Source organism: Maylandia zebra, linkage group LG1, assembly GCF_041146795.1.
Source record: "Maylandia zebra isolate NMK-2024a linkage group LG1, Mzebra_GT3a, whole genome shotgun sequence".
In the NCBI taxonomy this organism is placed as follows: domain Eukaryota; kingdom Metazoa; phylum Chordata; class Actinopteri; order Cichliformes; family Cichlidae; genus Maylandia; species Maylandia zebra.
In genome coordinates, this window is record NC_135167.1 from 26,750,916 (window position 1) to 26,776,136 (window position 25,221).

The 25,221-nt window shown below is 41.8% G+C and overlaps 2 protein-coding genes across 2 annotated transcripts in view; one reads left to right on the plus strand and one right to left on the minus strand.

The window, feature by feature from the left end:
• The window catches only part of LOC101468151 (protein TANC1), a 47,543-nt gene extending 35,081 nt beyond the window's left edge, over positions 1-12,462 (plus strand). The window contains exons 14-29 of the mRNA XM_004543375.3: positions 436-636; positions 794-897; positions 1,626-1,734; positions 2,066-2,188; positions 2,281-2,517; positions 2,810-3,019; positions 3,229-3,310; positions 5,322-5,455; positions 5,533-5,656; positions 5,749-5,924; positions 6,332-6,461; positions 8,560-8,589; positions 8,681-8,772; positions 8,862-9,008; positions 10,034-10,134; positions 10,263-12,462. Of these exons, the coding sequence (XP_004543432.2) occupies positions 436-636; positions 794-897; positions 1,626-1,734; positions 2,066-2,188; positions 2,281-2,517; positions 2,810-3,019; positions 3,229-3,310; positions 5,322-5,455; positions 5,533-5,656; positions 5,749-5,924; positions 6,332-6,461; positions 8,560-8,589; positions 8,681-8,772; positions 8,862-9,008; positions 10,034-10,134; positions 10,263-11,616 (3,354 nt within the window). The 3' untranslated portion in view covers positions 11,617-12,462. The remainder of the gene's footprint in view (positions 1-435; positions 637-793; positions 898-1,625; positions 1,735-2,065; positions 2,189-2,280; positions 2,518-2,809; positions 3,020-3,228; positions 3,311-5,321; positions 5,456-5,532; positions 5,657-5,748; positions 5,925-6,331; positions 6,462-8,559; positions 8,590-8,680; positions 8,773-8,861; positions 9,009-10,033; positions 10,135-10,262) is intronic.
• A 1,284-nt stretch (positions 12,463-13,746) lies between these two features.
• On the minus strand, positions 13,747-24,487 carry LOC101468450 (WD repeat, SAM and U-box domain-containing protein 1). Its single transcript, XM_004543376.5, has 13 exons — positions 24,411-24,487; positions 23,260-23,671; positions 22,594-22,781; positions 22,063-22,149; positions 21,448-21,541; positions 20,802-20,835; positions 20,640-20,680; positions 16,971-17,077; positions 16,825-16,842; positions 16,351-16,377; positions 15,881-16,060; positions 14,465-14,599; positions 13,747-14,380 (listed from the first exon to the last, which is right to left on the minus strand). Exons 2-13 carry the CDS (start codon positions 23,655-23,657, stop codon positions 14,229-14,231), a joined length of 1,461 nt encoding a protein of 486 aa, XP_004543433.1. The 5' UTR covers positions 23,658-23,671; positions 24,411-24,487; the 3' UTR covers positions 13,747-14,228.
• Positions 24,488-25,221: the final 734 nt, after the last annotated feature.

Below are 25,221 nucleotides of genomic sequence, written 5' to 3' on the forward strand. Positions count from 1 at the left end.
ACAACTGGAGTGCCCGATGAATCTAATAACAATAATAATAATAATAATCATAAGCTCTTGAAATACACTGTACTTTTAGCTTATTTTACCTTTGACTCACACTTACATGTGTTTTTACCATCATGATGATGCGTGCAATCCTCCGACCGGCTTATTAATAGGTGCAAGATGGCATCGAATCCAGTACTGCAAAATGATAGAAGCTGTCATGCAGACTAGCTTTACAGAAGATGTTTACGTTGGTCCTGATAATGTGATTAATATTTACCATAAACCCACCACACAAACATCAAAAGCACATCAAAGCGCTACCTGCCAGCTACATTTTGCCAAACAGTGTTGTTGTATATTTTTAAATTGTTTATTGTTTCATTATTTTAATGTAAAGTAAAGAAAATCCACTGCAAATGATTAACAGCATGTGCTGTCTGTTAGGTGTACCTGCTGATGTGTCGTGTGAGCTTTCCGGATAAAGAGCTCTTTGAGCGGGTGCTTCCGGTGCTAAATGTGGCACTGGCGTCTCTGCACCCACTGGCTGATGAGCAAATGTTCAGAGCACTGAACGCAGGCAGTGTCAAGGGGGAGCTGGAGTGGAAGGACTTCCAGCAGAGATTAGACAGCCTGGCTGGGTTCATGGTAAGATTGTTGATATGGTGGCGTGACGGCGTCCGTAATGAGTCAAACTTTTGTCTGGTTTGAATAATGTGTGAATAAAATCCAGTGACATCTAAGAAGATCTGGTTGGACGCTAAGGGAATCATTTAAGAAATGTAACTATCACTTGTGTTCGTAGGTGAGACGCAGAGACGGCACACGGATGCTGTGTCATCCCTCCTTCAGAGAGTGGTTGGTTTGGCGAGCTGATGGAGAAAGCAGCGACTTTCTCTGTGACCCCAGGTGAGACTAAAATGGTCGCGCAGCAGAGGACTCTTAAGATTCATGTATAACAAATCAGTTTAAGATTTAAAAAATTCAGCTCATTAAACAAATGTTATTATTAGACAACCTGAGTAAATACAAAATGCAGTTTTTAAATTAGGATTTGATCCAAACCTACCTGACCATATGTGAAAAAGTAATTTTCCCTGTTGTTAAATCATGGATTAACTGTAATTACCCACATTTTGTAGAAAACGAAATTACATTTTATTAGCCACACCCAGGCCTGATTACTGGAAGACCTGCTGAATCAAGAAATCACTTAAATAGAACCTGTATGACAAAGCGAAGCAGGCTAAAAGATCTCAAACAGCAACACGTTCATGTCACAATCTCACAAAACAGCTGAGAAACAAAATCCCTGATGTCTTATCAGTCTGGAAACGGTTTACAAAGTCGTTCTAAGACTTTGGGACTCCAGTGAACCACAGTGAGAGCCATTATCCACAAATGGAGAAAAGCTGGAACAGTGCTGAATTTAAAATCATTAAAAAATTGCATTTTGTATTTCCTTGGGTTATTTTTGCCTATAATAAAATTTGTTTGATGATCTGAAACATGTAAGTCAGATAAATATGCAAAAAATAACAAATCAGGAAGCGGCAAATGCTTTCTCACGGCACCGTAGATTTATTTGATTAGAACTTTTGGTAATGTATCCTGTTTCTTATTTGTAAATCGCACAGGAGCGGCCACGCTCTCCTGGCATTCATGTTCTCCAGACAGGAGGGAAAGCTCAACAGGCAGCAGACTATGGAAATGGGGCACCACATCCTCAAGGCTCACATATTCAAGGTAATAGGAAATGTGATACTCTGTATATAACTTGTTAAGTAGGTTTATGAGCGTAGCTGAGGAATCCAAAAGCTTCACATAAACAAGGTCCCATACTTTACCGTGTTTAGCTGCATGGAAACACATGAGTAAGAGTGAACCCAGGTTCCTACTGTCACCCACGCATATTAGCACTACTCATAAACATAAACATCAACAGTGAATATTGAACTGTCTTATGTGTGTGAGCTACACTCTGCTGCGTTATCCCGAGGAGCGATTCGAATTCTCCATCAGAAAAATGTTTTTAACTCTCGGCATCTCTCTGCCTGCGCCTCTGTCACACTTACAGGGTCTGAGTAAGAAGACAGGTGTGTCCTCCAGCGTTCTGCAGGCCATGTGGGTAAACTGCAGCACCGACAGTTTGTCTGCTGCACTGGCCTCCCTGCGAAACCTATATACACCTAATATCAAGGTGACACACTGCAGTGCTCTATATTTAAATGTTCTCTTCATATATATATTTTCATACAAACTGATAACTCGGAACTTCTTTTCATTTTGTAGGTGAGTCGTCTGTTAATGCTCGGTGGCGCTAGCGTGACCTGGTGTACGGAGGTGATAGGACATGCTCCCATCCTGGCTGTGCATGCCCACCTGGGTCATGTAGAGATGGTCGCTCTGCTGCTTGAAATGGGCGCTCCTGCAGATGGTACCACCGACAGCGGCATGACGCCCCTGTGTCTGGCTGCCGCCGCGGGTCACGCCGACATCGTCAGCCTGCTCTGCAAGAAAGGGAGCAAGGTCAGTGTCACTTCTGTGCCAAGATGAAGACAGACAACTATGGGCTAGGAGGGCGTAACGGGCATAATTACCGTGAATAGATCAGATTTTAATCTGTGACAGAACACTCTGCCTCTCAGTATCTCTACATCACTGATGTCCGGAACCGCTCCAGTTTTACATTCACCACAGCTCCGGGATCTATTCTAGGAGAAGGATGACACACAGTATATTGGGCTGATCTAGGCCAGCGTATTACAGGCACTAGCCAGGGTCAGTGTTCTAAGTCCTTCTGCGTATCCCTCTGCGCCAGGTGAGCCATGCTGATAAGAGCGGCCAGTGCGCGCTGGTCCACGCCGGGCTGAAGGGCCATGTAGAAATCATCAACATCCTGCTGGGCCAGGATTGGGGAGAGGAGATTCCCACTGACCCACAGCAGCACCACAGCGGTGAGACTGTGACTGGAAAAACACAGGCAGCACAGCAGGCAGCTACAGCGGCAGCCGGCGTGGGGCACACACAGGTATGTATCAGATCAAGGTCCCGCTGACAGAAACATTTTTAAAATTGCTGAAATTCGTCTCTATGTGGAACGTGGTGCTTGTCCTTGGCTGATGCAGAGGATTCATTAGATGTGGTTTGTTATTTTCTGTTCAAGGTCTGTGGGTGCTTTGCTCTGTTTTGTGTGCAGCAAGCCAGCAATAGAAGACTGTAAATTGTGTTTTCCTGCAGGTGGTGAAAAGCTTGCTGGACTTGAAAGATGAACAGCTGGCGGTGCAGATGGACGCTCACGACTCACTCTGGGGAGAAACGGGTGCATTTCTGCTACCACTCAGATAAATTTAGCTTTCTCACCTCTTTCTGTCAGTCACTGTGGTCCTAGAGTCATGCTCAAGGGCTTCGGGGTTGCATTTCATGCACATTTTAGCTCTGTGCAGGGGACACACAATAAACTTACCTGTATGTCAGGGGGGCTGCAGGAGCTCATCGTAACAATATCCATTAGCTGCTTTTAGTAGTACGATTTATTTTTTTTAAGATGCTCTGGTTGATATCAAAAAGCAGATTTGATTGTAAATCATATTTGTTTTTTGGCATAAATGGAGCATCACATTTATCGTCTGATTATCTTATGTCCAGTCGCATTCGTAAAATCTAAAAGCAGCTGCTATTCAATTGTAATACGTTTACCTCTGTCATGGATGTGATAGTGCAGCTTGCAGAATTCTGTTAAGTCCATTTCCTGAAAGCATGTCAGACACACGGCCTGTTTCTGTGCCTACAGCACCATTATGCTATAATTCTATTACACAGTCCCCTGCAGGACCGAAGCAGCAAAAAAAGGAAGCACAAAGTACCCTTGTGAACATTCACCTTTGTGTGGGCACTGCTCTTGCTTTGTTTTATGTTTAGTGTTGGGATGATCAGATTAGAGTCCATTAGCAAAGGCAAAGTGGTCATTCGAGGTACATGTTAAAGTCTAATTACTGAACCAAGGATTTCCACTTGTTTGGGGAGTGAGTGATGCATATCACATTTTTTAAATCTTCTTTTTAAAGGGGACCCCCTATTCTACTTTCAAACTTTAACATTTTAGTGTCTAAAATGTTAAAGTCTAAACTTTATTTATCTTTGATGTGGCACGTGGGTGCAGTGGTCAGCACTGCCACTTCGCAGCAGGAAGGCTGTGGGTTAGAACTGGCCTTGGCGTGTGACAAAACCCCAACAATCATGAGCGAGTACTTTAGCGACCATGGGAAGGATAAACTCCCTTTTAACAGTAAGAAACCTCCGGTAGATCTAGTCTCCTCCAGCTTCCTCCCACAGCCCAAAATATGCTTAATGAACTAATCGGTGGTTCTGAATTAGCCATAGATATGGATGAGTGAGTGTGTTGTTGTCAGTCTCTCTGTGCTAGCACTGTGACCGACCGCCAAAACTGCAAGATAGGCTTCAAGCCCCACACAAGAAAATGGATGGATCCAAATAAAGCTGTGTGCCTGAGAGGATCATATTAGGGATATCCCTGCTCCCCCAGTGAAATCATAAATAGCCTAGATAGGCAAAAACTGAATCCTGAGCTTTCAGCCCATAATTTAAAATCTTTGCCATGTTTAACACGAGCATCCACCATTGTAACAGTGCAGAAAATAAAGCAAATCTTAATAGGTCCCCTTTAAGAAGAATATTTTCACCTGTTCACTTTAGTTTGTATTGAAAACAGCAGTTCCACTGATCCCGCTGCTCCATTGTGCAGCTCCACAAATTCGTCTTAAACACAGGCAGCTGCACAGCGAGGGGGTTTGTTGTTTTTTTCTTTGACTCATATGGCAATAACTCCTCCTTAAACACAGTGTTATATAATAGATTTGTCCACTGAAGCATGTGGACACATTAAACAGAATGTCATTTATCAAGGGTACTTGGAGAATATACCAGTACAGCATCAATACCGTGCCTCTGTCCCCAGCAGCTCAATTAGCTGAGGGACTCGCATACTGGGGAGGAAAAAATGGTCAGTGCCCACAGTTTGTCAGAATAACACTGGCTGATTAGGGTGGGGTGCAGATTGTTTGGTGTGTCATCATTAGAAATAACTGTATGCTGCTTGCTTTTTTTTAATTGCGTTGTGTAACAGAAAGTGTGTTTCTCAGATATCTACATTTAAAAGCAGAAAAGTGTTAGAATCATACAGATTATGGAAATAACAGGCCTCTTTTTTTGTCTCCTTTCTGTTTCTCACTTCGGCTTCTACTTCTCTCCTAAATGTGTCAATTACATATTCTTCTCTTCGCCTCCTCATCTCTATGCCGACCCTCTGTCAGTGCTCAGTGCAGCAGCAGGGAGAGGGAGGCTCGAGATGTGCGCCTTCCTCCTGGAGCGGGGGGCAGGGCTCGAGGAAGCAAACCGCAGAGGAATGGTCCCTCTGCTTAGTGCTACCAAACATGGACACACACAGGTAAGGAGGTTCTTCTCCTTACCAGTTCTGTCTTCTGTTTTTTCAATTTTTAAAATTATTTATTCTCACTTTCCCAGGTTGCCGAGCTGCTACTGAAGCAAGGTGCAGACATCGACGCCACTGATAAGCAGGGACGCTCTGCGCTGATACTGGCCGCCTCTGAGGGCCACGCAAGCACGGTTGAACTCCTGCTGTCAAAGGGTGAGAGTAAGCACCTTTTACAGTGAGATCCAAGGTTGTTTGAAGTGTATATATGAACTGGAGAGCAATACTTTTATTGTTTGTGGTCCCAGGTGCTTCTCTGTCCTCTGCTGATCAGGAGGGGCTGACTGCACTTAGCTGGGCCTGCATGAAGGGCCAGAAAGGTGCAGTGCAGGTTCTGATGGAGGCAGGAGCTGACCTGAACCATCCAGACAGACAGGGGCGGACTCCGCTTGACCTAGCTGCCCTTAACGGGGATGCAGATACAGTGGGTTTAATGGTTATTGACAATATTCTGCAAAACATGCAATTAAAAGATGATTAGCAACACGCAACACATAATTGCAATAAATTGTAGATAAATGTTGCAATTACTATAATAACCATAACAATCTTCATGCGGCGCTCTGCACAAGACCTCAGATTTCCACAACAGTTCATGCAGCCAGCCTTCAATCCAAGCATTTTGGCTTTGATTTGTTCCGCTGATGAGCAGGAGAGTAATCAAAGACTTTGATAATCAACAGTTTTCCAAAGTCAGCAGCAGAGCGCCCGTCTGCTAATTTAGTGAGGCTTACTGCTCATAATCAATGAGACTATTTAAAAATCAGCATTTCATTGCTGAAGTAATTAATTTAAATATAAATATGTTAATATTGTTCAATGACTGTTCAGGTGCATTGCCTGGTGGAAAATGGAGCGGTGCTGGAGAGAGCTGACAACAGTTCCAGAGTTTCGGAGAGAGCGACTGGCTGCCAGAACCCGGCGCTGGTGGCGTCGCTGCTTAAGAAGGGATCCAAAATGGGTATGAACCTTTTTTTTGTTTAAACTTTAGCAGGCCTGCAGTAAAGGCCACATCTTAAAAAAAAAAAAAAGGTTTTGAAACTTGTAGGTTTATCTGAGTGCAGTGGTTTACAAATTCACTTAAAGAGCAAATGATCCCTGGTTTGATTTCAGGAGGAGACACAAAGAAATGTTTAATAAGGGTGCAAAGTAAATGGTGTGCAAAATATAATTGTCAAGCTCATATGCAGCCCTGTATCATACGCAGATTTATTATGTGAAAAGTAAAGCTGCACAAGTATTGCTTAAACTACACAAAGGTGATCATGTGATAGAAATGTGTGGAAAAAAATATTTTAACTTATTATTTAATTAGTTAAAATTCTAGTAGTAAGTAGTTTACTACTTTAGAGATTATATATTCAAATATATTTAAAGAACCTGAATCTAAATTAAATTTGCACATTTGAATTGATGCTTTTCAGAATCATGACTTGATATTGTTGTATTATTATTATTGATTTGTTGATGCATATATCTCTTTATTGTTGCAGCTGTTGGTAGTTTAATTACTTATATGTTGCTCACTAGCTTAAACTGTAACAATGCAATTACTTTGTAAAATAATAAGCAAGTAAAGCTTAGTATGGAGTAAAAAACATAATGATTGGACTCAAAATGTAGTGGAGTAAAAGCAGTATAGCATAGAAATATTTCAATATAGTATAAGTATCTCTTGAATTTAAAACTTGGTAGAACCTCCTTTAGCAGCAACAACCTCCACCAGGGGTTTCCTGCAGGGATTTATGATGAACCAAACCAGGCTATATTTTCCAAGAAGAGCAGACTTAAGCGTTTATAATTAACCACATTTTGCTTGCCTTTATTTTATTTAATCGCAGAGGTTCACTTACCTAGTATAGTCTATACTGTACATTTTTCGCATTGTGTGCAATGAAAACACGAAAAGCACAACTTTATATGTGTTTGCTTTGTTAGGAGCAAGGCAGTGAAGATGCATAGGTACCCGTAGCGTTCCAACTTTACCCATTCATCGTCTTTCTCTTCTCCTGTCACTGAAGTCTGCCACACTGATTGATTACAGGCTACTGATTCAGTTTCACGTCTGCGTCTCAAGCAGTCTTACACCCGTGAAGGGGTTTTGAACCAAAACAGAAAGTGGGGTTATCTGAGTAACGGCTTCAAATGCAAGTTGTCTCTTTTTCCTGTGGGATTAACCTTGCAGTCATGTCTTTAGACTGTGACCCACACAGGCATGGATGAAACACCCAAACCTCACACCTTAAAGGTCAACACCGACCAGGCCTTCTTGCTGCCATGAAACTAAAGAATAAAATACATTTTTCTGCATCTTTGAGGCATAAGCAATCAGGCAAAAAAAACGAAACTACATTTAATAAGCACAAACAAATGTTGTGTTACTGTAATAACAAGAGCATTTGGAGTAGAGAGAATATTGCACGATCATCAGGATCCCTTAAATCAGTTGTCTGAACCACATTTGTCTCAAGGCAATGCTGCGTGCCCTGACTTATTGCTTTTTAGAGAAGAGCTACTTCATTCAAAAGGGAATTATTTATCAGTCCCACACATTATGAAAAAAAATGTGAGATTTCCTTCCAAACAGTTATGAATGAAGTATTTGAGAACCAACAAGGCTGTGATAAGACACAAACACCCGACAAGATAGCAGTGGTTCAGAGGAAGAGGTAACTCCTCCTACATGGTCCTAACCTAGTCACCTAGTTGAGTTTTTTTTTTTTTTTAAAGCAATGTATGAAGACCAGGCCCCAGATCCCGTTGCCATGACAACTTTGCTCCCATCATTGCTCCTCTTCAAAACTAATTATTGTACAACAATTTTTCTTCACTAATTGCGGCACGACGTCTAACATAGCATAAAGTTGAATCGACGCGTCTCAGGCTAAGCCCATCACTCAAAGTGCGCTCGTATTCGCCTTAAACTAATCAGTGGCTCTTTACGGCTTGATAGATATTTGATTACTGCCACACACGAGCAGTTTTACATCCACTTGTCTAACTCCCTTCTCACCTCTCTCTCTCTCCATCCCTGGTTGCTCCCCGTTATCAAACAAAAGGCTATAGAACGGCTCCGCACGATCGATCAGGTACCCGACATATGTGACATATTTAACATCCAAAGAACAAGAGATAAGGTGAGGCAGGATAATACAAAAAGTTTTTGTACCCCTCCATCAGGTCATGCTACGTGGGCTATGGCTTCCTCCAAACCAGACATTCTCCTCATCCTGCTGCAGAAGCTGATGGAGGAAGGGAACTTACTTTACAAGGTGCGGTATAGCGAATGTTACATGTTACATGTGGTGGGAAAACGATTAGTTGTCAGTAACCCCCTTTGAGTTTTTCTCTTCTTTCACAGAAGGGACGTATGAAAGAAGCAGGCCAGCGTTATCAGTATGCCCTAAGGAAACTACCACGTGAGGGGCAAGGAGAGGAGCTGAAAGGCTTGAAAGACCTGCGAGTCTCCCTCTATCTAAACCTTTCACGGTGCCGCAGGAAAACCAACGTAAGACTCACAGCTGTACCAAACCACTTCTGCACTATTTAACATCTGCAGGTTTGTTGGACACCTAGGGAATGTCAGTTAGGGCGGCCGAGGCAAGATACACGGTTTCTCAAGATGTATTATTTATCTGTATCAACATAAAAAGAACATGTCTCCGCTGGTATAGCGCAATGCAAAAATATAGCTGCTTTTCAGATCTAATTTCAGGCCTCCCTGGTAAACAGAATGTACTTGTAAGACCTGGAAGCAGGTGGTGACATAATGAATAACTGTGTGCCGTTAGTGTGGAGATAGATGTGTGTGTGGCCTGCAGCCAGGGCTGGAACCCACCCTGGTGATGACAGACGTCCTAACAGACTGTGTAAAAATGCCATCCTTAGGGTCAGTGTGGCCGATGAATAATGGAGCAGATAATGTGATGTGATAAGGTCACTCTCTCTGGCAGGCTAAGTCCACTCTCTTTCCTTCTCCGTGGCTCTGCAGGGGGTTTATTTACAGTGGCCGCACTAACGCGCTGGCTAAAATCCACATATTACAGCTGAACGCAGGCAGTAGGGGCCAGCAGGGAGACTACATGATACCGTCATTAAACATTCAACAGCGACGCTCACAATCTCACATTCAAGGCTGTCGTTTTGACCTCACTCTGAAGGACAGAATCACACTGTGTTGGTGTCATTAAATATTCACCTGAGAGTGATGATGGGAGCAGTAAAAACCAGCAGGAAAGGTAAGCCGCTCTCCTTCTGCTCCTGGTCAATAAAAATGATTGCAGCGCGAGTTCTGTTTCATTAAACAGGTTTTGATCCTCAGCTCCATATAATGAAGCGGCAAACAAACAGTATTGTTCTTTTTTTTATTACTGGAATGGCCTCAAATTATTTCTGCAGAGCCGGCACTCTCCAGGCTAGGCACTTAGAAACGCAGCTGATCATACAGTGGGGTTTATTTGTTGCTGCACGTCACAGCGTCACATTTAATTTGAAATACAAACAGCGCGTGTCACTAAATGCATTTTTCTGCAGGACTTTGGCATAGCTGAGGAGTTTGCAACAAAAGCCCTGGAACTGAAACCAAGGTCTTATGAAGCCTTTTATGCCAGAGCCCGGGCCAAGAGGAGTAGCAGGTACAACAATATTCAAGTATACTTCGAGCCGAATCCTTTTGCTTAGAGGAAATTCTTGCGAGAAAAGGCCCGCGTCCTCTCTGTATTTTTAAAAAGTTCCTTTTGTTCGTTTTCTCGGTTCTCCCCAGGCAGTTTGCTGCAGCGCTGGCAGATCTCCACGAAGCAGCACGACTCTGCCCGTCCAACCGGGAGATCCGACGCCTGCTGGCACGAGTAGAGGAGGAATGTAAGCATCATCAGAAGCTTTCCAGCAACAACTCGGCACAGGGTTACAACAGGGACCCTCACACCCACCATCATCAAACCACAGAGGAGGAAACGGACGTCTTTTCACAGGGAAGTCTGGAAAGGCACATCCCAGCAGAGCAGGCCAATGCGGAGAAGGAAGAAGAAAAGGAAGATGGCGAGGAGGTGAGCCTGCAGTGTGGGAAAAGTCCTGAATTTTGGCCTCTGAATCCATACGCTCCGAACAGGACTCTCCCCGGAGCTGTGGCCTTTGGATTAGGAGATCAGTCGCCGAGCTTTCATCAAGAGGAATATGTACAGAACCAGCTGTTTGTGGACATGCCCGAGCCAGTTCCTGCTGTTAACAGGCAACTCCAGAGCCAGGGCAGCAGGACTCATCACCAGTGCCACTCCCTCCAGTCAGGGAGCAGAATTGGGGGCAGGCCTCTGTCTCTGTGCGGTCCTTCTAGTCCTTTGCCAGGTAGACACATCTCCACCTCTCTGAGGCCTGCACCTGTTATGGGTATCGACATCGGCCCTGGATCCTGTGAACACTCTGGGCTCAGTCCTACTGAGCACTATCACCCTATGTCTCCCAACAGCTCCTCCCCACCTGGACCTCTGCAGATGTACCAGCCGCGCTCCTCCAGCTTCTCCAGGGGCTCTGACAGGCTCTCTACCCACTCTGTGGCTCTGGATGGCCTGGCGCTCGCTTTAGGTGCTGGTATGGAGGTTAGGCGGGAGGGTGGTGGAGCAGGAACAACAGGCTCAAGGGGCTCCAGCTCCAGTCAGGCCTCCAGTGGGAACCTGTCAGATGGGGGCAGGCAGCAGGCACCAGATGCCCCGTGCCCTATCAAGAGCAGCGGTAGCTTCAAGACAAAACCTGAGTTAAAGCCCCGGCCCTTTATGGGGGTCATGGACAAAGCGGTGCGAGTCAGCCAGCAGGCCTCTGGCCTGAGCCGGCAGGGAGGAGGGGTGGAGAGCTTCAGCATGTCCGTGATGGAGTTCCAAGGGCTGAACAATGAGTTCAAACACGCATCATTCCAGGAGCAGCACTCTGTGAGCCACAGCAACAGCCAGCAGCAGGGCCGTGAGTTTGGAGACCGGCTGCACCAGCGAGAGGGCAGAGGTACCACATCCTCCCAGCTACGCTTCCCCGAGGGGAGGCACAGGCAGGCGAGCCTGACGAGAGACAACCCAGCTCTGCACATGGCTCCCATAAAGCCCAAACGCTCTTTTATAGAATCCAACGTCTGAGCGTAGTTTCTCAAAGCACAGGAGCAGGCTGGTTTTTTTCAACAAGCTATGTCCCACATTAGGTAGCAAGGGAGACGGGCGTGAGAGCGGCTCCCTTCCCTGAGCCTGTTTTGTAGATTTATGCTGCTGCACTGCATTTACAATCTAGAACCAGTGTTCAACTCAGGCTACTATGCTTTTGCTTACATGTATACAGCTAGTGTATTCAAGAAGACCAGACATACCTTAAGTAGGGATTTAAATTAAAAAAAAAAAAAAAAGAGTAGTCTATTGTCTCAACTTTTAATTCATAATATCAAATATAGAAAACTGAGAAAGCTTTGTGCACGAATATACGAAACCTCACGCTGTTTGTTGCAGGATATGACCATTTCTATTGTGAAGTGTCTTTTAAAAAACATTTATATTTGTACGGTGTACACTATATTTGCAGATTATCTATTTCCCTGTAAGTGGTTATCTGTTAGCATTACAGGCTTCAGAACGGATTACTTCGTGTACCCGAGATCCTTTTTCTTGGTGCATTTGACTAGAAAAACACAAAAAAAAGGCACTGTACATGACATTGTTGGACAGCTTCTTGTCATAATCTTACAAGTGACTGCTTCAGTATTCACAGTAAATGTTATTTATTTTTGCATAGCAGAGAAAATATTCATATGAAGTGTTTATTGGTTTATTCAGACTTGAGAAAGAGCTTTTACAGAATGTGGGATAAAGAGAGAAAACAGAAACTTAAGACTTAATATATGTTCATAGTTGTCATATACACTTTTCAGAGTCATACTATGGATTACAGAATATTACCACATTAATATTGTGGTATAATAAAATATTCCTGGATGACTACATTTCTACAGCTCATTCTTTCATTTTACTCCATAAAATGTTGCTTAAAGCTTCCGGGTGTGTGGGTGGGAGAAAGGCCTTTCACAGGACCTTTCACATAACTCGCCTAAATTGACATTAAAACGAGCCTTTGAAGTAAACTTCGTTGTTTAAAACTGTGGATGTTGCGTTTTCATATAAACCAAGAATGAGGGAACATCTTGCTTCACAAATGGCAGCAACTGATGCTGTTAAAAGAAGAGGGAAGCATGCCCCAACTTTACCTTTTCCAAGCATCAAAGTTTAAAGACATGCTATCATCATATGGTTTTAATGATCTGAAATTGTTCTGAAATGATAAAAAGCATCCTTTTTTGGAAAAGGGTTGTAATAAACATCAATATAAAACACGGACTATCTTTCTCCAGTCTGGACTTGAGCATTTCGGGTCTCACCATCTTGGCTTTTCTGAACCAAAATTTCTCGTGTGAGGAGTGGAAAGGAGTTAGAAACTGCCAAATGCCACACAAATGAGCATCATCTTGTATTCAGCAAGACTTTAAACTAGTGACTGAGTTTATAAAGTCATCAGGAAGATGTTTACTGAGCCCATAAACGAAGAGAGCAGAAGGATTTCTATCAGGCTTCTTATGAATTTTGCTTATTTGTGCAACCAGAGCAGTCGCCCCCTGCTGGCTAATAGAAAGAATGCAGGTGAAAGGCACTTCCACATTGGCGTCGCTGTTCCAACACAGCAGCTATGTTCATCTTTCACATACAGCCTAAGGTAAACAACAAGGTTACAGCAATCTAAATTAAATACACTGTAGATTCTTCTGATCTACAGTTAGTGCAAATAGTGTTTTGTGTATATGTATATATATATACATATACATATATAAATATATATATAAATAAATATATATATATATATATATATATATAAATAAATATATATAAAAATATATATATATATATATATATATAAAAATATATATATATATATATATATATATATATATATATATATAAATAAATATAAATATAAATATAAATATAAATATAAATATATATATATATATATATATATATAAATATAAATATAAATATAAATATAAATATATATATATATATATATATATATATATATATATATATAAATATATAAATATATATATATATATATATATATATATATATATAAATATATATATATATATATAAATATAAATATATAAATATAATATATATATATATATATATATATATATATATATATATATATATATATATATATATATATATATATATATATATATATATATATAAATAATGCTAATCAGTTTCACATAATAACAAAATAGTCACCTATTTGTAAAGTGAGGTTAGGGGAATCATTAAAAGCAATGCAGGCAAATAGTTTTCCTCATTCTTCACTGATCAAAAATCAAAACAGGGATTTCACAGGAAGGACCAAATATGAGGAAATTGAAAACATGATCCAGCCTAAAAGTGACATATTTGCTGCAGCCAAAGCCAGTTGAATTTGAGTGAATAGCTAAGTGCATTCTTGAAAACTCTGGATACTCATGCTGGTCTTTTCCCCCCCTCTGTGTGATAGCAGGCAGCTGATTGTTGATTCGGGTTGGTCGTTTAAAATCTGGCTAACTATCATGCACACCTTTTCCTGAAACGGTGCTGTGGGCATTTATCTGAGCACTGCATTCTGCTTCTCTACACTTCAGTGAAAAATCATTAGCACGCCAGCTCAGATCCACAGATGTCTATTGGCTGGTCTTCCAGCGACCAATAGCCATCTTCAGGGTGTGGTTAGGGGTGAGCAGAGTCGTCAGCAAGGGGAGGTTGGTCATGGGGCTGGAGCGGTTTTTGGTATTAATCCAGCTCTCAATGGCCTCTTTTTCATATGAGTAGCCATCTGTTTGGGGTGGAAAAAACTGTGTAAACAACACAAAAAAGCACAAAGTAATGATGAAACACACGATCGATGATCTCAGCTCACCAGCAGCAATAACCGGCTCCTTCATCAGTTCTCTGGTGATTGGACACAGGAACTCATCGGGAATGCCTAGACACACTGAATCACTCTTCAGCTCCTCCACCTTCCTCAGGAGTTTACTGCGCAGGCCGACTGACTCTACAGACACACATCAGCCACAGAACAGAGGCACATAAAGACTCGGTGTGCAGTGATTCAAAGAAAGAAAGAAAAAAGGAAAAGGAAAATAGCTGAGCATCAAGTGGAACAAGCTGAACTGACCCAAACACTGACAGTAATATCAATACGATGAAGCCTCTGAGCATTTGTTATTCGTGTCTTTAGCACTTTGCGCTCTCGGGTGACAAATGTGAGCGTGGGTGAGGGTGGTGGGACCAGACCATGTCTGCTGTCTGTCCAATTCAAAGATAAATGCTCAGCAGCTACCCGGGGGCCAGTTTTACTTTGAAAAAAAATAAATCATCACACAGAAATTATAGTTTACAAATAAACAATCTCATAAAAAATGCCTTAACTGCAAATGAACACAAAGGACTTTAAACATTGTGTGCTTTCCTCTCAAAGAGGCATTGATTTCACTCTCAGCTTTGAAAAATGCGTCAGGGCGCTCCGTCTCTGTCTCTCTGTCATTGTAGCAGATAAAACAGACTACTACTCTAACACTCTTCTCCAAGTTAGTTCTGGTTACAAGCAAGGTGGGATTCACGCGGCGTTACTAAGAACAGAACAATGTGAACGCGAGCTGCCACGGCGAGGAGTGATTGACAGCGACTGTGGGATGAAAATGACGGCACGGCAATGCAACAAACATTTGCTGACAACTACGTGACGAACACAGGCCTAGCTGGTAGACTGACATTGACAACATAACGCTCCGACTTTGCCGAGCGGTTTCACTTGATGGTGAAAGGGGGGAGGAAAAAAAACAAAAGCGTCTGATCAACTAAAAATAATACATTCAGACAGACTTGGAAATAACCAATAGGGCTTAGGTATAAATCCACTTTATACCGTATGGGGAATTCTGTTTTGATGATTGGGTTATGTAACTGAAGAAGCGCTCCAGATTAAACGTCCGAACCGCTAAGGTCCCTAAAGCTTAGTGGTTTCCCAGTGCAGCCTAATATTACATAATCTTGCTGAGTAAAACCCCCCCACCCCCTCCCCATCAGCACCCATTCCTTCACCCTTACTTTGATTTAATATGCCATCTTTTATCCATGTAAATAGGTGCAAAAATCCTAATCCGCACGCGGCCGTGCTCATTCTCACAAGAGACCCGGCGTGTAATGCTCATAAGACTGGGCTTTTATCCTTCTGTTCTGGACAAAAAGGAAAGTATTAGGACTGTGGGAAAAGGAGGGAGTGGGGAAGCGGCGCCGCTCTCGCTGAGCAGCGTGTGATGCTCGTCTTCCTCACCGACGTGCAGCTCTGACGCCAGTGTTTCCTTGGTGAGGCTGAGCAGCTCTGTCCCATCTATGTTATTGGCCTTAAATCTGTCCACCAATCCCTCGAGGCCTTCCTCCAGCAGCCACTCTGACACATCGTCCTCCGACCAATCGCTGACCAGCAGCTTCGATCGGCCTCCCGAGGCTCTCCCTGAGAGGGTGAGTCAAAGCAAGATGGTCAGTCCTAGACAGCTTTTGAAAAATGGACACATATTCTCCATGCAAGGCGAACCTGGAGTCCGGCTGACTGCTTATTGATCGTGAGGCTGTGGCTGTTACAGCGATATAAATAAATGTTTGAAAGATTAATGTGAAACCAAACGTGAATAGTGTGATTAGGACAAAAACAATCGCAGGCTTTCGTGCACACTTTGTCTCAGGACTGGAATATTTTTGTATAGAATATCTGCAACACATAATACAGTAAAGCTGTCTTATCACCTTTGATTGAAGTCTGAGCAGATTCTTCTGCAAGACAAACAAAACAAAGAAAAAGAACCGTAAACATGAGAAATGCAATGAAGTCTTTGGGCCAACTGCAAACACGTGAGAGTGGCGAGTGATCGAGGAAACGAGGGCGACCGTGAAACCAACATCTGTGCCCTTCTTTAGGAGACGAAGCTGCTTTAACATGTAAAATCTTAAGACACACAAAAAAAGAGCCAATGATGCTCTTGAGCTGAAACACTGTTATTAAAGGTTATACTGATTCGTACTCAGCAGAGAATATAAAGGTTATAAGGTCTTTAAAAAATCCTCTGTTTTTCAGAGCTGGCAAAAAAGGAGCAATAAAAGCTGGCCTGTTACTGCTGAGTGTTGCTTGCTGTTGTACTCAGTCTGCTGTTGTTGTTGTTAAAGTGACATAAAAATGTGTCCAAACAAGAAAAAACAAAAAAAGATAGAAAGAAAACCAACCAGGCAACAGCTTCCCGCCTTTCCGTTGGACGGGGAGGTGCAGTAAGGGAGAAAAACAAAAACAGATTACAGGAACATTTTTACAACTCATCAAAACATAGATGTGACTCTTCTAAAGTGATGCGTGTGGGTTTTTCCCTCCCTACCGTTTCCACCGCAACCATCCTCCAGCCTCCAGATGTTTATGGTCTTATCCATAGATCCTGTAGCAATAAGCGGTGAGGTCGGAGAGAAGGCGCACGCCGTCACGTACCTGCAGCAGAGGATAACCACCTGAACGCTGCTTCTATTCACAATACAGGTATAATTTCTCTATATGGTAAAAAATAACAGACTGACAGAGAAAGGTGTCCGAACAGATTTACCAGGCAAACAGCTTATGCATGATTCACCGACAACAATTATGCCAATAACACAATCACATCGATGTCAATGGGCAGGATTACATTTTCAACATCAATGCAATCATTTCCAAGAATCATACACGAACGTAATGATTACCTTGGATTTCAAATTACTCCAGCAGCTTGATAATTGTTTTTATTTTCTACTACTTTTTTAAATTAAATTACACATACACATACTACTATGCATTAATAATTCTGAAGGAAATTCACAAAGTTTGACCTTATTTTAAACTACATGTAAAAAGAAAAATGAAAAATAAGACGTTGAGTAAACCTTTGTTATACAAGCACTCAAACAGAGTCTATTAAAATCAGTAATTCAGAAGTCAAAGTGGAAAGAACCACATCTCAGTCCTGCTAAGCAGCTCGATGACTTAAAGGGAATCTTTGATGTCAGTTTCCAATTGCATGTTTGCTTGTTTTTAATACCTGGACTTGCCTAGAGTAGCTTTGCATGATTCACAGTTCAGAATAATCCTGATTAATCTTACACTGGGGCTTGGTGCACTGTCTGAAACAAACCGTTTTAGCTCCTTTTCTTTCACTTTAAGGAAACTTTCTTCTGAATGTCTGCTTGGGGGAGGAGCTTGATAAGAGATCTGTCATGAGAGCTGTCATAAGAAACGGTCACAGCAGATGGCTGTCCCTCCCTGAGCCTGTTTCTGCTGGAGAAAGTGACAAAGGTTTCTTCCTGTTAAAATTGAGTTTTTCCTTCCCACTGTCGCCAGCGTGCTTTCTCATAGGGGGTTGTGTACTTGTTGGGGTTTCTTTACTTTACAATATGAAGCACCTTGGTGACCGTTGTTGTGATTTGGCCCTCTAATAAGGAAAATTAACTGAATTGAAGACATGAGCACATTCATGCTCTCTGACCTCATGCAAAAGCAAAGAGTAGGAAAAAGAAACCTCTCTGAAATTGAGTGATTAGGCTGAAGCCTAGTTTGAGCTGACAGGGATTACTTGGACACATCCTCGCCTCATTATCTGGAACTTTGACTCTTTAATATGAGCATCGACTATTCTAACAGGAAATAAGACAAAGCATAATAGGTCTGCTTGAAGCTTTAAAACTGCAGTTGCTTCCTAGATGGCCAAAAGTTTTTTTAATTCTGGCTTGATGCTACATATGTCACAGTGATAAAAATGCTCTCCATCAGGACCAATTCAGTGAAGGCTTACCATGCTGAAAGCCGCACTGAGCATCTCAATAAGGATTAAAATCAAATTCTCAGCGGATTCAGTAAAGTCAAGGCAGCGTTAATGAGTCCAATCTCTCTTGAACCTAAGCTGGATTGCTGAGAAATGATGATCCACAAAAGCTAGCTGGCTTCACACAAATATCTCTACGATTAAAAGAGCTGAAAGAGAGGCACGCACTAACCCGACCTAAGAGACTCTCACAATGTTGTATCATCAGTTTGTCTAACTCAAAGCAGTTTCCTGAAGACATTTTGTCAAGTAATGAAAAAACTTCTTCCCCATTTATCCACTTTTCCTCAACTTGCCGCTTGCTTCCTCTTCAGTTAGTGATTTTCCAAAACGACTTTCATTCGCCCCGCTGAAAGGAGTCTGCTGCCTTTCAGACACAGGTGGCTGGATGGACGTATAAATAGCATGCAAGTGTGATCGTTCAGCTGTGGGTTTTGCGTGGGTGGGAGGGACAGAGTGAGAGTAGTCTTACCTTTTTCTAAAAAAAACACAAGTTTAGGGACAACAATGCAACACAACCCGTTTTAATCATGTAGATCAGCGGCCCCCAACCTTTTTTGCACCACGGACCGGTTTATGCCCGACAATATTTTCACGGACCGGCCTTTAGGGTGTCGCGGATAAATACAACAAAATAAAACTAGTACCGGTACTGAAAAAAAGAAGATTTATTCATAACACACGTGAAAAGACCCAGGAAAACCGAGTTAACGATAAAAACGATAACAAAATAACGCTGAAAACCCTGAAAACCATACATTTCACACCTCAGCCTCAACTCTCGCGGCCCGGTACCAAACGACTCATGGACCGGTACCGGTCCGAGGCCCAGGGGTTGGGGACCGCTGATGTAGATCACATCATGGGCGGAGTTTCAGCTATCGCTTTCCCCACAAACATGGGACTTAATGAGTTTTGAATTTTGTGTTTCTTTTATACAGACGCGTTGTCCACCAGCAGGGGCGGAGCAGGGTGGTGGCCACGGGCAGACTTGACACCTGGTTGTGCACCAGTTAGGGGGCAAAAACATACTGCAAGAGATTTAGATCCAGTACCTACTATTTCCAGTAGAATATTCTTGCAGAACCCTAGCTACCCCTAACCCTGTTTTAGTGAGAAAAAAGAAAAGAAGTCAATAGTTTTTGATGTGCGTTATCTACTGATGGCCAACAGTCACATATTCTGAATAGAGATTAGAGTCAGAATACTTGTCAACAATGATGACTTGGAGCCCAAACGCCTGTTAAAGATGTAGATTTTGTAATAATTTAAAGGTTACATGAAAATATTATTATGAATCTGGCTGTCTCTACATAACTGACTGCCACGGAGAAACCGTATAGACCTCTTTCATCGCTCAGCCACACAAGATGATAAAAACAAGATTGAAACCTCCATGCAACTAGAAATGTTGGTTACCTGGTGACTGCACTCAACTGTTTACCGTCTGAGACTGTTTGCAAGTAGTTGTGGCAAACATCTGGTCATCCAGAGAATGAGTGTCCAACACCCTTAACTTCTGCCTGACCACTTTTGATCATGAAGCGACTGCACAGGTCGCAGACTGACTCCAAACACTTTTGAATAAGTCCAGTTTAATTCATAAAAACAACCAGATTGCCAACATGTTGCAATCAGGCTAAATGAGTCTGTGCTCATGATCACAACTCATCTGCAACAGGTCTCTCTGTAAAAACAACCACTTGGCTATTCTGGTTTTATTCCTATATAAAAGCAACATGGCTAAGTGCCTATGTCATTTCCATCAGTTACATCAGCGTTATGCAGCAACTACATCACTGTTTATGGAGAAATTTACAAATTGCTGCAAGAAGAAATTAAAAACAAGAGCTCAGGTCTGTATAAAACCACAGCAAGTAATATAGACAAAACCAATAGTGCAAAAATGATCACAGTAACTTCAATTATTTTATCATTAGCTTTAACTTTAGCTATTTTAAATATTCAAAATCTTATATTGTGGCCAATTTTGTATGCTGTAATTTCTAGTTTCATCAGACGTATCAATTTAAGAATACAGAAATACAGAATCAAATCACGAACTAAACAGAAAAGAATTCTGCCTGGCAAGTTGGGAGAAAATTTCAGTATCGTCTTTGTGACACAAAGTCGTGCTTATACTCAGTGTGAAAATCCAGCAAACAAAGCCTCACCACGTCAGTGAAAATCAATGTTTACCTTTCGTGCTGTTTCAGCCTGTAAAGCAAAACTGCATTCTCCTGCAGACAATATGAGCAAAAAACAAAACATGAGCTTTCTGTATTCAATCCAGACAGATATATTTTAATATACAATTTAAGCTAATGCCGCTTGGTAAATCAGAATAAGAGAAGTGCTTACAGCATCATAAATTGTGACTGTTTTGTCCACAGAGCTGAAAGACATAAAAATATGAGATTAAAAAAAAAAAAGATTACAACCACCTAAAAAACATTTGTATTGCTTAACTGTTAAATGCAGCACAGTAGGCTGGACTCAAATTCGTGTTCACCCATTAAGAAATAGAGCAGTCCATGTCTCCCTCTAGTGTTTGCTCCTGAGTACTGCACCGTTATATTTGTGCAGAGGTGGCCTACTTACACATCCAGGAAAACAATCTATATTTCAAAGCAGACTTTTGATCTCAAATAGATCAAGACACGGATGCTGAGGTATTTCAGATCAAGCGAGGGGTGTCAAATATAGATTTAGCTTGAAACTATGAGGGAATCAAGCTGGCTAGAAATCGTGTAAATGTGCTGCATGTTTTGGCCCATCAAATACAATTTGAGTACAATTTATATGGCAGCTACCCTCACAGTGTACCAGATTTAATTAATCTCATTACTTTGAGAGAGTGGTGCATTAAGCCAACTCCAAAATCATAAAATAAGTCCTAATTTAATATGCAATAATTTCCCAAAGTAAAGAAGAGCAAGTATTATTAATTTAATTATTAAACACAATTAGACAGCAGATGTTTTGAAAAGTAAAGTTGAGCTCTCACCCAGACACAAGTAGCTGCCCATCTGAGGAGTACGCACAGGAAAGGACGGGAGCTGATTGGCCAGTTAATGTGTGCAGGAGCTTCATCTTATACGCTGCGGAAGATAAATCACATTTGCACAAAGATCAAAATACACAGCAAGCTGGACTGTTTTCAGTTTAAGGATTAGATGGTAACATCCAGAAATAAAGAGTCTCTTTAAGGTAAAAAGAAAGAAAGGTGGGGGAGTGAAGTACAAACAGTTCATCTGCAGTTAATTTTAATAACAGCATAAAAAAAACTGGTAGCTCGTTTGGACTTGCAGCACCAGTGATTTGAATCGTTGTGCCTCTGGAAATGCATACACATCAAACTCTGAACGAGTGCACACTGAGAGGCTACAGTTTCACCACAGTGCAGGCTTCAACGGGTCACATGACAACATGATAGTCAAATTCTGCCTTAAATGGTATTACTGTGACAGCTGTTTAGCATCTGTGGAGTCTGGCATGTAGGAACAGAGGACGTGAAATCCAGGTTTGCAATGTTAGCTGATATGCAAAGAGGTCGTAAAAAATAACAACAGAAAGGGATCAAATGAGAGGAGATATACGGAGAGGGAGCGCCGCACTCTACCTCCAGAGCTCAACTTGTTTATGGCCCATATCTTCAGCAGGCTGTCCTGTCCACAAGACGCCACACGAAACTGCACAACTTGACCCCCTGAAAGACAAAAACAATAAAATGCAAAGAGAGTCTCAGTCTCTCACAAAGAAAATTACTAATAAACAATCAGTCCAAGTCCAAACAGAGCAGCAGTGTACGGATCACACCACCGATGGCATTTTAATCAAACAGCATTGCAGTAATTTGACCTTGTGTACTTTCTGGTGACTCTTCTACAAGGGATGGTGTGAGATCACTAAAAAAAATGTTATCTGCATTTTATTTAGTGATTTATTTATTTATTTGTGATCAATAAAATGGTTGTGTCACATCTATTATCGGTGTCTCTTTACTCACATAAAAAAATTTTTTAATCTGAAGAATCCAGTTTGATTTGAAAAAATACTAAATATCTGCAGGAATTGTATGCGTCCAATGTGTAAGGGCCTTTATTCCCAGAGGCTGCTGTAAAACACCCTGATGCACAGCAACAGTTCTCACCGCTGAGGATGCTCGGAGCGAAGGTACAGCAGGAGACGCCCAGGTCGTGGGCGTTCTTCTCTGCGTGGAGCTGGTTCATGCGCAGGTCCCACAAACGCAGGTCTCCGTATGTGGAGCCAGTCATAAACATCTGACTGCAGGGGCTAAAGGAGCAGGCTACCATTGTTGTGTCATTCACTGCCCCGGTCCTTCACAAAAACAACCGACAGCAGCTGCATGAGCAATTTATTTTTCACTTCAGGGCTATTATCATTCCCATTTATTAACACATGGAAACTGATAGTGACAGGAGGCCAGTGCAAACACTGGTGCAGACTCCCGTTTACATTTATGTTCCAGCTCATTTTTGTCATTATAACAAAAACTACAGACCTGTATAATGTTGAGAAGTCTTAATGTTAAGAACATCTTTAAATTTACCATCAGCCGATAACACAATAGCTTATAATAAACAACAATTATTTTAATTCTCAACTAATCTTCCATGTAATCTTGCTATCAAAAGTCAGAAAATTGTGAAAATGCTTGTCACGTTTTTTTTGTGACATTTAGAGTCACACTGCAAGATAGAGGCTTCCTAGCATTTAAGAAACTCCAGCAAGGGAAAGTTCCCTTGTTTTCCCCTTAAATAATTTAGCTTCAGAGATACTCGGTTAACAATTTTACCTTCGCAGCTGTCTGGAGGGAAAATCCCAAAGAGCCAAAGTGCCATCAGATGCACCAGAAACCAAGTGGAGAGAGTCAGGAGAGAAAGCGCAGATCCTGACGGGGCTACGGCCAGGATGCTCCAGCACAGCCTCGATCTCACCCGAGACCATTGACCAGATCACCGTGGTCGCATCTGTGGAGCACGAAGCGAGGAACTGACTACAGGTGCTGAAGCAGCAGCAGTGGACACTGTAGCCGTGACCTGTCAGCGGCGAAAAAGGCAGCTCGGAGAAATCACGGGCGTCGTATATCCTGAGGGTTTTGTCCCCAGAACATGTGGCTAACAGCTTGGCCGAGAAGGCGCACCAGTTGACATCGTCTTGATGGTGTTGTAAAGTGCAGATAAGGGATGTCATCTGGACAGCTGGACCTGAAGATGTCACAGATGGATTAAGAAAATAAAAAGCATAATTTGAAGAAAAAAAAAGTGTATTTAAATCCAAAACCACGGGATAAACAAACAAATATCAGACCAGTTTTGATCAGTTTCATCTTTAAATTTGACAACCCTTTTCCACCCATCAGTACTTAAACAACTAGAGAAGTAACAGATTATTTCACAATTATAAAATGCAACGTTGGCCTTTTTTTTTTTTTTTACACTTTTTTACAAATTTAAAACAGCCTACTGAAAAACCCCATTTTACATTTAGTTCCCAATCCGATGGCTTTACACATCCCATTATTATTTTATTTGAAGTTGGGCTCAGTTTACTTACATTTTTGTTTCCTTAAAATGGACAACAAAAAAACAACAACAGGAAAATGTGTATACTTCTGCAAAGCCAAGTAACATCCTCTGTCATGTGGACAGCCAAGTTTTTGTTCCTATCTCACCTTTTACAACACAGCTGGATACACACTGAAAGTTTAAACCACCTGAACCCGTTTTCTAGCATCACATGTAAAGCTAGCAGGATGCTGCTGATGCTGTAGTGGCCGTAAGATCCGAGCGAGCTAACTGCGCTTCACAGCCGTAAAAACAGCGTCAAACTTCATGTCAAAAATCAAACAGTCAGCCCGTCTGTGGCCAAAACTGCCTAAGAAGCAAACCCAGGCTGCAAATGTTAAGAAATCTTGTTGTAATGTAACGTGTAACGTCTCCTCACCTTTCCCCGTCGAGATGTCTACTGTCTTCGGAGTTGTTTACTTCCTCGTCAATCACCTGACCATGACGTAATGCGGCCGCGTCACCCTTTCTATATCGTAACTTTCTGTTGACAGGACTCTAATAGTTAAAGGCCTAAAGCTTGCTTCACAGTCTTTAACGAACAGCCGTATATTAAATGTTTTATTAAAATAAATAATAATGATAATAATAATAAAATATCACAAATATTAAAAAAAAAATAGGAAGCAAAGTTTCCAATCTCACACAATGTACTTTAAATGAATCCAGGTTTGAATCTATCTATCTATCTATCTATCTATCTATCTATCTATCTATCTATCTATCTATCTATCTATCTATCTATCTATCTATCTATCTATCTATCTACATTTTTACAAAAGAAAAGCACATATGCAGTACCCAGCGGTGGTGACTTTGATATATGATGTGAGAAGACTCAGACTGAACTCGTGTTACTTCATTCCATTCAACGATATCTCTTTTCTTTGGCTTGATAAACTCTTGGCGTGCTTTTGCAGTACGCTTTCTGTCATTATCCATTTGCACTGCAACAAGCGCTGTCTAATCAGTTTTGCAGCATTTGGCTGAATCTGAGCAGAGAGTAGAGCCCTGTACACTTCACATTTCATCCTGCTGCTTCTATCGGCAGTCACATCAGCAGTGTACCCATGCCATAACATTGCCTACAGCCTGTTTGACAGATAATGTGGTATGCTTCACATCATGAGTGGTTTCTCACATTCTCCATATCTTTCTCTTCCCAAGTTAATCTTGGCTTCATAGCGCTC

Excerpts from the sequence above, each read along its gene's own strand:
- LOC101468450 (XM_004543376.5), bottom strand. The coding sequence starts at position 23,657 with ATGACATCCCTTATCTGCACTTTACAACACCATCAAGACGATGTCAAC. Across the intron at positions 17,078-20,639 it reads AGGCTGAAACAGCACGAAAG|GTACGTGACGGCGTGCGCCT; the intron begins GTAAACATTGAT and ends CCTCTGCTGCAG. Across the intron at positions 14,381-14,464 it reads GGAGCCGGTTATTGCTGCTG|ATGGCTACTCATATGAAAAA; the intron begins GTGAGCTGAGAT and ends CACCCCAAACAG.